Source organism: Arvicanthis niloticus, chromosome 30 (genome assembly GCF_011762505.2).
Source record: "Arvicanthis niloticus isolate mArvNil1 chromosome 30, mArvNil1.pat.X, whole genome shotgun sequence".
In the NCBI taxonomy this organism is placed as follows: Eukaryota; Metazoa; Chordata; class Mammalia; order Rodentia; family Muridae; genus Arvicanthis; species Arvicanthis niloticus.
Window position 1 is genome coordinate 11,575,718 of NC_133438.1, and position 14,472 is coordinate 11,590,189.

General features: G+C 36.9%; 1 protein-coding gene across 11 annotated transcripts in view; it reads right to left on the reverse strand.

Moving 5' to 3' along the window:
• Trdn (triadin) overlaps positions 1–14,472 on the reverse strand; it is a 379,612-nt gene that overhangs the window by 277,855 nt on the left and 87,285 nt on the right. For all 11 annotated transcript variants that reach the window (XM_076927916.1, XM_076927914.1, XM_076927917.1 and 8 more), the window contains exon 5: positions 13,999–14,058. In XM_076927916.1, coding sequence (XP_076784031.1) covers positions 13,999–14,058 — 60 coding nt within the window. The remainder of the gene's footprint in view (positions 1–13,998; positions 14,059–14,472) is intronic.

The window sequence follows — 14,472 nt, forward strand, 5'->3', positions numbered from 1 at the left end:
GGACCTGATCTCATCTACATGTTTGAAGAAGGCACCTTTGTACAGGTGACACTAAGGATGTGGAAAAAAATTGAGGAAAATAGTATAGTCAAAGACTGTGAAGACAAGAAGAAAGAAGCCCATTTCCAAATGTCTGAACAGTGTACCTGCTATAGATGTGACACTATTGAACCTTTCAATACAATAATATCTGGTCTGAGGGTGTGAAACTTTTTGTTTATCTATTTATCTATCATTTGTTACTGTTGTGTTGTTGTTGCTGTTGTCTAGGTGTATCTCCCAACAAAACATGTATAGATAACAAATCTAAGTGTCCTATCCATTGTTTAGCATAGCATCTGTCACGAATAGGAACTATCACAAGTTTAGAAACATTTCATTGTCATGGTGATCTGATAAGAAATTTTACCTTACATGTTATATTTGGTTGTAACAAGAGTTTTTGTAGCTCCAGAGAACAATATTGTCCCATGCACTACTCCCCTCTCTGCTTCTTTGTATCTTCCATTTTATATTTCCTAAACCATCTGTCCTCATTGTCTATCTCCTGTTCCATGTAAAGCTCCTCATGTTTGGGTCAAGTGATTCTCTGTAAGATTGTATCCTATCTTTATTTAGTTTAGACAGTAATTACACCATGTATTAATTCTATATTAATAGGTAACAATGTTGCTATTGTTTATATGTGACTTCTCAGTAGACAAAGCCTTTTAAGGAATGTGCCACATTACACCTTTGCAGACTCTGTTTATGTCAATATCTCTCATATAATTCACTGTTAATAATATTTTGGAATATATGAACTTCCCATATTTTGTAAAACACCTAATAGGCTTTTTGCTCTCAGTCTTTACTTTTGATCTCTGGACACTTTTGTGGTTTATGAAAAATTCTTAAACATAATCTAGAAGCAGGAAAAGAGTACCCACCTCTGAACATCTAGATATTATGTTATTTTCCCCTTTCGTACTTAATGGAAATTTAGGTGCTTCTGAGAAACTAATTTCAATAAACATAACTCACCAAATAAGGGTAGGAAATCAGTACTTACAGAGACCACAAAGAGCTCATTTTTCTTTCTGTGGATTATTGTTAATTAAGCTGACATCCAAAAAGAAATTCTTGGCAAAAACAAAGCGTCTTATAAGTTTCTCTAGGGTAAACCAAGTTTCTGAGAGATAAGCTGTGCATTCAGAGCCCTGACTAAAAAGACCCCCAAGAGAATACCTAATCTGTGGCTCTGCCTCTGCACCTCAGACAGCTGGATGTCCATTCCACCAGCAGATCCTTAGATTGACATGTGCACAGGCATAAACAGGAGAATTAATACAAAACCAGAGAGCCAATGGGCTAAATAAGCATATTAACTTCTCATTCCTGATACTCAAGGGAAAAAAGCTGGTTCTTCAATCAAAAAATGTTGATTTGCAGACACAGTGGTACATACTGGAATTTCATTATCCCTCTTCAGAATTAACTCCACAATACAGTTTAGTGAAACAGCTGGACCTGGAGGCCCTAGGGATCTGTTCAAAATGGCAGAAAGCCACCAAAAATACTTGGATAGAAATGTCAAACTTTGGCAAGTGAGTTCTCAAATGCCAAGTATTAAAATGACTTTAGACCCAGCAAAGCCACAATAAGAGCTTTTGAAATAAAAAATACTTTGCTACACTAACAACAGTAACTAATTTTGCTGATATAGCTCTGAGAAAAATCTATCACCCACATAGAAAACAAAAATCTACCTACGTGCTACCAACCTATACTAGCAAGCCATATTTTGGTGATGGTAATTTTAACCCAGAGTAAAAATAAGCTTTTGCACCTGTTAGAGCTTAGTGTGCTTGCCATTCTTATTTACATGAAACAAACGTCCCCTTGATAGGCTCACAATTAAGAACAAATGGAATCCACCACTTGGAGTGGATCTGTGGCTTGGCATCTGAGTTGGCATGGCTGTGCCATTTTTGCTCTTGAAGACTGACCTTTCTTTGACCAGAACATTCAGTTTAATTCAACTCTGAAGTGTATGGCTCTTTCCCACATGGCTCCTCTCCAGCTCTTCTGCATGCTTCTGCTTTTTATCCTACCAGCCATCAGAAAGACATAAATTTTTGGGAGGGGGGGAAGGTTCAGAGATTATACTATGTCATGTTTTCTAGTTCTTAGTATCTACATCATTCTCTGAGGGCCTCTTCTCACAGTTCATAATCAAAATCAAATCTTTGGTGCAAAACTGTATAAGTGCAGCTGTTTGTAGGCTACTAAATTCTCCAAGTGACAGGTGACAATGAACTAAGCAAAACCTCTGAAGATTATATTTGACTTCAGAACTGCTGAATAACACTACTGTGAGACTTCTGTGAGAACAGTACACATTATGCCTTTTAAGGTATATGCTTTGAGGTACGTGGTTTTTCTTTATAAAATTTTCTGTCATTTATTTTAATACATTTTCTATGTTTTTTAGTTTTTTAGAGCTTTAATTGTATTAGGAAATCATTTTGAAAACGTGAATATTCCTACCTACTTGCAATATTATACATATTGTTTCAATGCCTTATGTGGTTCATTAATACCAAATGATCCTCCTTCAAAACATTCATAATAGTAATATAAGATGGGCTGAACATGTTACATTTAGAAATATGTATGTATACACATGTCGCCACATGGTCAAAAGAATGACACACATTGAGCAATGCCTTGGGGAATTGCCTTTTACTTCTGGTGCATTTTATTCCCTGAATTGTTCTTAGAGTTGATTTTTGTACCTCCTGTGAAAAACATTTATATTCAATTGTGCGACATGTTTGTTCTTGTTGGATATCAGATCATAGCTACAGAACCCGATCTGGTCAGTGTGACCTGAATTTGGATACGACCTTCTGATTTCCTTTTGTGCTTTCCCAAGTGTACTCTACAGAATGTGCCAGGCAATTATGTTTCAAATGCTCTGTTCTGAGATAGTGCCAGAAAAGGGCTGATCTGTGAATACTTAGTATGTGCTTACAACATTTATTTACATGTTTTTTTCTAATCGTGTTTTTCTGAACTCAAACAACCTTCCTTGGATCATTCCTTCCTTTGTCATATTAGTGCATAAAGGCACACTGAAATTAGAAAAAGGGTTATTTATAACATCAGACTGTAGTCTGCTTCAGTCTCCCAGACGCTCAGATCCCAGGTTTTGCCAACACAAATCTGCACACGTTATTACATTATACAAGTTAGTTGTGTACAAGTCTAATCTAATCTACAAGGCCTAAGCTGTCATAAATAATAAAAACTCTCCATGTCATTATGGGGAGCTGGAGAGTTGAGGAAGTCTATTTAAATCTACCAAATGATAGATACTCTACCCTGGGGGGGAATGTTTGGACATTTCCTATTTTTATCTCTTGAAAATGCCACCTGTTTACTCAGTATACTCTAGTCACCTGGTCTAGATTACTTTGGTAGAAAATGCCAGGACCAGAATGCTAAGTGGATCCCAGGTGAGACTCCACTAACAACTCATTCATTTTGAGCCCTTTAAAAATAAGTTCTACTTCAACCACTACTACAGAAAAATAGCACTTATACAATAGGTTAGTGTGTGCAACTATATGTGCAACTCATTTTGAAAACGACTGGTAGAATCTTAATTCTGTACAACCAGAAAAATAATCAACACACATAAAAAGATCAACTAAATTATACTAGAAACGTTTGCTTCTTTTTTTCCTAAGGGAGAATATAATTTTACCTCAACACGGTCTATTCGACTGTCTATGTCTTGGGAGCTGGCATTATAGGTGTGTGGAACCCAGTCCCACTTCTATATAGTTTCAACCTTAAAGGTTAAAGATCTTGAACACAATATTAAATATATAAATATGCATTGGTCACTTGTATTTCTTCAGTAGATAACTATTTGTTTATTTCATTAGCTCATTTATTGAATTTAAAACTAGATAATTGTGGCGCACGCCTTTAATCCCAGCACTTGGGAGGCAGAGGCAGGCGGATTTCTGAGTTCGAGGCCAGCCTGGTCTACAGAGTGAGTCCAGGACAGCCAGGACTACACAGAGAAACCCTGTCTCGAAAAAAAAACAAACAAACAAAAAAAACCCACTAGATAATTTGACTGGGGGTACTTAGTTTGGTATATTCTTCTTAATTCTTAATAATAATCTCTATGAAATGTACAGTCATCAAATGTTTTCTCCAATTCTAACTTCTCTGAGTACTAACTTCAGTGTGCCAAATTTTCTAACAGCACAAAATCCCATTTGTCAGTTCTTGGTTTGTTTCCTGAGAAACTGGAGTCCAGTTCAGAAATTCTCCATCTATGTTTATGTCTTAAACATTTTTGCCTGTGCTTTCTTGTATTATTATCAGAGTTTGAGGTCTAATATTAAGGTCTGATATATTTGGGGTAGATTTTTTTTTTTATGTAGTGTGAAAGATATAGATCTAAATTTATCTGTGGAAATATAGTTTATCTAGCATCTTTTTTTGGAAGAATTGTCTTCTTTCTAAAACATGTTCTTATACATCATTGTTGAATTAGGTGTGTGTAAATTTACGAGCACATTTCTGAGTATTCTATTCTAATTTATTTACATGTCTATTGTTGTGTCCATACCATGTCGATTTTGATGTTATATTTCTGCAGTTTCATTTGAGATGCCTCCAGCATTGCTGTTCCTACATAGCGCTGTTTTGACTAATCAGGATCATTTGTGATTTTATATATTAAGATTTTTCTTTTGAGCTCTATAGAAAATATCATTGGAATTTCGATGCCTATTACATTTTTACAATACTATTTGTGCAACCCCTAGTATGAAAAGTCTTTTAATTTCATGTTTTTTTTTCTCCCCAATGGAAATTTTTCCTATTTATTTCATGGTAAATTCATTATTGGCATCTAGAATAGCTACTGAAAGGATTTACTGTTGCTAATTTTCTATCTGGATACTTTACTTGCTGTCATGGATTTCTCATCCTGAGTGGTGATAGACTCTAACCATGAGCCACAGCAATGAGAAAATATTGCTAATGAACACTAATGGATCACTTCTAAAAGAATCATAAATCTAAAGATGGCATGGCACTGCAGGCTGATCATGACATATTTCACATCCCCTCAGCTTGTGGTCACCTGGCTACCCAGTAGCATCCAACACAATAGACAGTGCATTTATTGTGGATCGGGACACTAGTCATTTTCTGTCATCTGATGTGTCGCTTGTTCCAACTTCTCAACAGACATTCTTGCACCTGAAACACTCAAGAGCTGAGGATCCAAAAATACTTGTGCATCTCCATCTTCATATTTGTTAGCTCTTTTAACTTGACAAGTACACATTATAAAATCTTAGACTTTACATAAAAGCTGTTCTACAAGACCATTTTGACCTATGAAAGCTTTCATTACAAACTGTCACCCTTGTATGGAAAGAGGATTGTGTTAAATCTTGCTGCTCAGAACCTTTCTTCTAGTGTGAGAACTCATTGCACACATTCATATTTGAGTTAATAACCTTTAGTAATACAGGGTGAGTTACAGTATGGTTATGTTTCTACTAAGCAAATTTAATGATCCACTGTATCCTTCACTATAATGACTCAGTGCAAGTTCACAGGTACATATATTGTCCAGGTGATAATCACAGAACAAATTCCTACTTTCTTATGGGGAAATATGACCAAGGCTAATTTAGTTTAAAGGCCAATGCTAACTAACATATCAGAGCTTATGCTTAAAGCAGTAATAAATTTATATTACCAGGTTTATTCTTTAACTCCATGAAACTCTCCTATTCTTCCCTCAGTGAAAGGCATCAAAATAAACAAAAGAACAAAATAAAAGAGTTAATATCTTATAAAGTTAAATCATCTAGCCTCAAAAACTAAAAATTTTATCTTATATTTTACACCTAATAGTCAGTATTAAAATTATTTATGTTTCCCTTTAATATGAACATCTTAACATATTTGAGTGGATTTGATTTTAGAACTCTTTGTTCTCTGGCATTCCATATTGTTTACGTTTCTGTGTTTCTTTGATGAGTAAATATTCCAATCATAAACTCATCATGTTTCTTTCTTTTTTGGTTTGTCGGTTTATTGAGACAGGGCTTCTCTGTATAGGCCTAGCTGTCCTGGAACTCACTCTGTAGACCAGGCTGGCCTGGAAATCAGAAATCTGCCTGCCTCTTCATCATATATTATTCAAGTCTTTATATGAGTCAGAAGAAGTTTTGGTTTTTGTTTATTTGTTTTGTTATTTTTTTAAAGGGGGCAGTCAGCTGAAGGAGGGAAAGAAGGAAGAAAAGAGAAAAAAAACAAAAGAAAAGAAAGTGAAATAACATATAATCTATTTTTATTTACCACCCAAACTCTTTTTTGTCCATAAAATACTTCAGTTTTACTATATTCAAAATTTTTAAGTTAAGGTATTTGTTTATAATGATCACATCTTAGAAGTATTATATACTTTTTAAAAAGAGTTACAATTGTTTTAATGGCAATGTAAACCACAACAAGCCATCACATTTATTCATACTCAAACTGAAATGTAATTTAGAGAGCATTTCATTTATCTACTACACATACAAACAGGTCTCAAAGTGTTTGTAAAAATGTAGTTATTTTTACATTGTCAGTAAACTATTGAGGTACAAAATATAGACATTATTCTATCTCAGTTACAGATAGGACACTAGAAAGCAAATAAAATGTTCCACTTATATTCCCATAAAGGGGAAAAGTAGATTAAAATATTAATGTATCTTTACACTCTGTTTTCTGTCTATCTCTCTCTGTCTACCTAACTCTCATCTATCATGCATCTATCTGTCTGTCTGTCTACAGTCTACCTTTCTTTGTCTTTCTTTTCATCTCTCAAAATTATTCATTTTATTCTGATGTTCTACTCAAGAAACATATTTATTTAGGTGACTAATCTCCAGCACAGCCTTTGACGAATTTATTTTACACTTCAGCCAAATGCAGTGTTTCAATTACATGAGACTCACTGGTTTAATAAACCCACTCTACAGTGGGTTTACTCTGCTGCCTAAAGGTTTTGACAGCAGAATTCTGAGAGCTAGGTCCAAAATGTAAATGCTTCCATGTACATTACTGTACCCACTCCTGCAGCCTCACAGTTAAATAACAATGGAGTCTGCAAAATAAAGCTGAGTAGAACTTCTCCAACTGGAACCAGTTGAATTCCTCTTTAATTCAGGCAGAGAGAAGCAGCCAGGTTCCCTCATGGTCCCCTTAAACAATCACTGCCCAAGAGCAATGTTCAATTGTCCTGGCCAAAAGAGTCAAGAAACCAAAAGGGAATACACAGCAAGAAGACATTAGCTCTCAAATACCAACATAAATCAGTCTCAGGTAAATAGGCATCAGTGTTTTGATTGTGTAAGCTTTGGCTGACCAATCCAGATTATCAAAGATTATGATTATTTATTTCATATCTAAAGTATTATCTGGGTTCATTGCAAAAATTCAAACACAAGGTATATGTATAAGCAATAGTATCATATCCCAACATAGATAACATGAAATCATAAGCTAATAGGTGTTTATATTATTTAAAAACTTAATATTTTCAACTGTTCTACCAATGACAGCTAATTTTTACATTAGCTAATTTTTAATATATTAATATGTAACTACATTTATTTTTTAAAATTCTGCATAAGGGAAGTGCTTGTAATTGACTTGCCAGCATACCCATGTTTTCCAACAATTAGTTTTTATTACAAGGAACTTTTATTATTTTCCTTTGTATCCCATGAATATGATAATGAAGAGGAGGCTGGACTCCCAGGAGTTCTAACATGCCCAGGAGTGTAGGTAAGTCACAAAACTTCCGTTCAGCAAACAAGGAGTATTTTGGGACAAGCTGGGACTCAAGAACTTCCTCAAGGCCAGTGGCACAGGACACTTCCTGTCTGCTCCTGCACCTGGAGCAGTCCTAAGGCTTCAGCTCTGTACCCAACCCCCCAGCACCCAGAGAAGGCTAGATTCCCAGGAGCTCTAACACTTAAAAACATAGGATAATAGGATCACAGGATCTCAGGAGCTTGGGCACATGTCCTTTGCCATCTGGGTATTTCTAGTGCTACCTTCACTCACTATCTCTGATTGGAGCCTGTCTGTTCTGTTAGCTTGGCTGTGTCAGAACTACTCAGAGTCCAGGAAGCAACAATCACTTCTGCTTAATATCTTTTAACATCAATGGACTCAATTCCCCAATTAAAAGACATACACAAATGGACTGGATATTTAAATAGGACCCAACATTTTGCTGCATACAGGAAACACACCTCAGTGACAAAGACAAAGACTACCTCAGAATAAAACACTGGAAAACAATTTTCCAAGCAAATGGTCCCAAGAAAAAAGCTTTAGTAGCCATTCTAACATGATAAGTGGATAGTAGCCCAAAACCATGCAATACCCAAGACATAACTCACAGACCACATGAATCCCAAGAAAAGGAGAGACCAAAGTGTGGGTGCTTCGGTCCTTTGTAGAAGGAGTAACAAAATACTCACAGGAGCAAATATGTGACAATGTGTGGGGCAGAAATGGGAGGTGAGACCATCCAGAGACTTCCCCACCTGGAGATCCCTTCCAGATGCAATCACCATATGCAAACACTGTTGTGGATATCTGGAAGTGCATCCTGACAGTAGCCTGATATATCTGTCTCCTAAGAAGCACTGCCAGAGCCTGACATATACACAGGCAGATGCTCACAGCTAACCATCAAACTGATCACAGGGTTCCCAGTGGAGTAGTTAGACAGAGGACTGAAAGAGTTGAAGGGGCTTGTAGCGCCATGAAAAGAGCAACAATACCAACCAACCAGAGCTCTCAGGATCTAAACAGCTATTTTGGGAAAACACATGGAGGAGCCCATGTCTAGCTATATTTGTAGAGGATGATGGACTTGTAGGGCATCAGTGGGAGAGGAGGGTCTTGGTCCCTTGAAGGCTGGATGTTCCAGTGAGGGAGAATTCGAGGGAGAGGAGGTGAGAGTGGGTGGATGGGTGGGGGCGCATCCTCATAGAATTAGGAGAGGAGAAGATGGGTTAAGAGGTTTCTGAAGGTGGGGAACCAGGAAAGTTGATAACATTTGAAATGTACATAAACAAAGTACCCAATAATAAAAAACAAACAAACAAACAAAAAACAGATAATGGAACTGGCTATCACAGTTGAACATTTGAGACTGTAGAGTGAAAAATTATAAAGGCCATTTTATGAAATATGTGTAGATTTTTCGCCTTAGACCTTGGGCAGAAAAGTGCAGATTCCAGAACGAGGAACTAAATGTAAGATTTTTACCACCCCAGGACACATTCCAGGTGAATGTGAATCAAGCCTCAAACAATAGGCCCACCTATGGGTGGGCGAGGCCCAAGGCAGGAAGGCATTCCTGACTACAGATAAAGATGCTGCCACCTAGGTGGGGCTATAGCTGGAAGATAGTTAATCTGAAATAGTTGGTAAATGGCAGGATAGGACATAATAGCATGGTAAAAACCACATTTTTGAGAAGAATGAGTGTGCAGAGTGATTTTCACATGACTCTAGATCATTTGGGCTAGATTCTCTGAAATGTTCCACTGTTCATGGTTACCTCTCCCTTGGTCTTCCCAGTGCTATGTTCAAAATTTGTAAAACAACCAATCATGTGTAACCGCGTGAAAATGCAACCATTCATGTGTAAGCACACGAAAATGCCTTCCTTCCCCAACCCCATGCTATAAAAGACCCTTTAACCCACCACTCTGGGCCAAAACCTTGCTCTTGGAGCTAAAGAGCTTGTAGTTTTGACTACCGGCTAACTTCCCTAATAAAGCCTCTGCTGTTTGCATCCAGGTATGGTTTCTTGTGATCTTTGGGTGGTCGTGATCTCCTGAGACTTGAGGAAGGGTCTCCCGAGTATGGGGGTCTTCAAGACTTTTTAGAAAAAATTTAACATTACCCATATTATAAAGATTCCTTATAATTGTCAAGGACAAGAGACTGGAATGAGCCCATGGAACTTTAAAAGAATATCTTCATAAAATAGAAAATTAAAAAGAAGAGAGAGAAAGAGAGAGATACTGAAAGACCCCCAAAAAGGGGACCCTCACCCAAGTCCAGACCTGCACGAACCCAAGGACACACGAGAAACCATCTTGATGCAATTGCAGAGGAGGTTTAACAATGAGGGCCCTCGGGCCAGAACATATCTCACGCAAGAGATAGAGGTTCCGCCCCAGAACCCAGGAAACTTGAGATATTTATGGGTAGGGGTTGGGGAGAACGGGGAAAATTTGGCGCGGTTACATATGATTGGATATTTCAAACATCAGCAACTTGCAGAACTGGCAGAACTTGCAGAACCTCGGACCTCCCAGAAAGGGAGGGAGAGAGAAGTAAACACCAGATAGCCCATTACTCACTTGGGCTTGTTTGGACTTGTCTGGGCACGCCCTTGCATGCCTTTATTTTTGGTCACCCTACCCTGCAGGGGCTTAATATTTTATTATGACTAAATTTAACAAATTGTTGGTGGTCTTTGCTGACCATGAATTTTTTGTTATTGTTTCAATGCTGCTTTCAAATTTTATTTTCACAATACCCCTATCCACCACAAATTTATTTAAATCATGTTCTTTTTATTTTTTTATTTTAATTTTTTTTTTAAATTTGAATGCCAAGGAACTTTCTGCTGAGTGTCTATAGCACTCTACACCTATACATACTTATGCATAGGTGAAAGGGAAGGATCCACTTAATGGCATAAGGCATGATCCCGATTAGGTATTAAATATGGGGAAGATGGCATGTTTGTGTTTTCTCTGAAGAATGCTGAAGGAGCATGGTGGCTGACAGAGCAATGGGTGAGACATGCTGATGCCAGGACAAAGAATGATGCTGACCTGTGAGCTTGCTGAGTGCCCTGACAATGATGACTGGGAAGCTGTATTGGGCATAAGTTCCTGACCCAACAGTGCTTACCTATACCCACAATGAAATAAGCCACCTTGCCTCAAGTTCTTAGATTTTGTGGAACATGGAATCAAAAAGAGAAGTTATAATGCCTCTTATATTGTTATTAAATGTGACCAGATATTCAGACCCTATCGTGGACTCTTCTAGAAATCTATCCAATATTGGAAATAACAGTCTTCATTTGGAAGTCTAGTTCTGGACATTTTCAGAGATATATATATATATATGGAAATTAGCTGCCATTCTCTATGACGTTAAGTCAGTAAGAGATAAAGTTGGGGCAGTATCTGGATTTCAAACAGGTGCTAGCACATGTGTTAAGGCTCTTTTAATTGTTAAAAATACTTTTATTTCTTTGACAGTATTTAATGTAAGTTGCATTGATTATACACCTTCTAATTATGTTTGTATTTTGAAATCTGACATGTCAGTTATAGAGGTCTATCAACCAGCTTTTGTTTTAGTGCCCTAAGTATCACAGAACCTTGGTATTCTAAAAATAGCTTACAAGTACTGGAAGAAATGAGCCAGACTTTAAGCAGAAACAAGAGGGAAGTGGGCTTGATTATTGTTGGTATAACAGCTTTAATTACATTAATTGCTAGCACCACTGCTTCTGCAATTGTTGTGACACAAGAAGTTAAGACAGCTACTTTTGTTAATCATTTAGGAAAAAAATGTTACTAATGTGTTGAATATACAAGAGGATTTAGATAGGCATTTGTAAGAACAGATTGATGCTCTTATCCTATTCAAATTACTGGAAGGAGGTTCAGAATTTAAGGGTAAGTAGCCATCTTGAGTATCACACCAAATACCATTGGATTTATGTTAGTTCTACAATTAACATTGGTAGTCATTATAATTAGAAAGAAATTTAATGACACTTGCAGTGTATTTGGTATAATTCTAACACCTCTCGGTATGTTTTCACAATACATAGGAAGCTTATGAATTTCAAGAATGCTGCTCTGCTAAGTGTTGATGCAGTAGATACTGCAGATAAAATTACCCATGGCCTGAGATCAATATTTCTATTTTGGTCAAGCTGCAAAAATGGCACATATAGCTTGATCATGCTAGACTTTTTTTGTCCTGGGAATACTTTTATTCCAGCCCCTTGTGTTAAAGCTTTTCTTTAACAACATCAACATGTTGGCAGCCAAAGTACATGGCTTGAAACTGAAAATAAACCCACAGACAGAGTTATTAAATTAACAGGCTGGCATGCTAAGGATGGGTAAGATTCTACATACCAACTTTAGACAGAAATGCATTGCTTTTGACAATGCATATTCCATGATAGGTAAAAAAGGCATTCTTGTCAGAATGACCTAAGACAGGCTCAGTCTTGTTTATGAAATTTAAAAAAGAGGAGAGGCAGAGAGCCTTTGAGGCTGCTTGGCAAGAATCTGACATTGGCCAAGGACAAGGAAGTATACTTCAGGCAGGAATCTGAACAAAGAAGTATTTTCAGGTAGGAATCTAAATCTTAGGCTAGAACAAAGAAATAATTTCAGACAGGAATCTACATTTTAGGCTAGAACAAGGAAGCAAGCTTCAGACATGAAAATGACACTGGGCTAGGACAAGGAAGTAGGCTCAGATATTTTGTCATCCTGATAAGTCTTTAGAAACAGTGATCACAGGAGTGTTCACGTAATTGGGTTAAAGCCATGCTTTTTCTTTGAGTATTTATGTTTATTGTCTTGCTTGTTCCTTGACTATTTGCATCTATTGCTTTGCTAGTTCCTCTACCTAGAACTGACCTTAATACATGCATGTAATTAAAATAATATAAAAGCATAAAGGAGGACAGAGGATGGGATAGGGAGTTCTAGGGAGGGAAAATGAGGAAAGGGGATGACATCTGTATTGTAAATAAATAAAATATCCAATAAAAAATTTTAAAAAAAGAAAGGTAAGTGGAGTGAGGAGTTGGAGGAGAGAAGGAAAGAATGAGGAAGAGCAAGGAGGCTAGCAACCATGTAGGAGGATGGATGGTTCGAGAGCAGTCCTGGGTAGCTACTTATCAAAAGGTTAGATATTTGGTAACAATTCTAATTGTGTGGGCATTTTGTTAATTGAGCATTTCCAAATATATAAATTTATTGGGTAATCAAAAAATATTTTAATGATAAGAATTTTTCACAAGCTCCCCAAAAGTATGCATAACTGCCCTTTTGGAAACTCTGGTCATGTTTAAAAATTTGTTCATATTGAATGCCACTGCTTGCTATAAGTTTATTGAAAGTTTTGTGGCTTCATGGATAACCCACAGAAAAATATCACTTGTCAGATGAGCAAGGTCAGGTTGGCTATATTGAAATACTTCCACTGTATGATCATAGTTCCTGCATTCAGATTCAGACTGGCAGAAGGGACTGACAATTACTATGTTGTCACAGTCTATCAACCACTTGAGGCTGTGAAGAGAGTAGGAGACCAGTGATGCAATCTAATGATTCTACCTGTGTGCACCAATAATTATAAAGGCATTTGATGTCATATAAAGTCTGTGTTTAAAATGTGAATCCCAAATTATTATTGGAAGTGATGAATGGAGAGTCACATGTGTGCTAAGTAAAATAATATTCATAATGCTATTTATTATAAAAAACAGTTATAAGTAAAGATTATCACCACTTTTGAAACTACTTTCATTTTCATCAGTGGATATTATATATTCATACCTGGAATTACCTGGAGAAGAAAATATTTACGTGAAGACTATCATAAAAATTAAAAATAAAAAATCTTAATCCTGGAAATGTTTTTTTTTTTTGTCATTCGAGTGTACCAAAAAATGTGGACCCCCTCAAAATGAGGGTGAAGAGGAGGTAGGGGGATGGGAAGAAGGGACAGGAAAAGGATGGGGGAGAAGAGAAAGAGGAGCAAGAGAGCAGCAGAAGCTGCACGGGGGGGGGGGGGGGGGAGAGACAAAGGAGCATCAACAACATAAAATGAAACTTGTACCTTTAGTTTGTATTTTCTTCTCAGGTTTCTCCTGCTTTTCAGTCCTTTCTTTGTGTATTTCTACGGAAACATAGAATATGTATTTTACAAACCAGAAAAAGCATAAAATTTAAACCATACCAGTAACTAGACTTATAAATTTCATAACAAAGTATAAAATTTTCTAAGAAGCATGTGTTAATCCCAAAGATGGGAGGAGACAGGCCACCAACCCAAATAGTCATGGTCAAAATAATTAAAGCCAGCTACTAATTAAAGCAAGCTTTTTTAGCTGTGAACATGAGCTCCCCCCACCTAAGGTGGGCTTTGAGGAGTCAGCACTGGACAGGAGGAAAACAATGTTTTTATAGCTCAGGTTTCAGAGAGTTCCAAAAGGCAAATTCTGCTGGCGAAACAGGTGGGGTTATGGGAACAAAACATAAGCATAACAAGTTAGTACTAACACCCTGAAACAAAGTCTGCAAGGTGGTCATA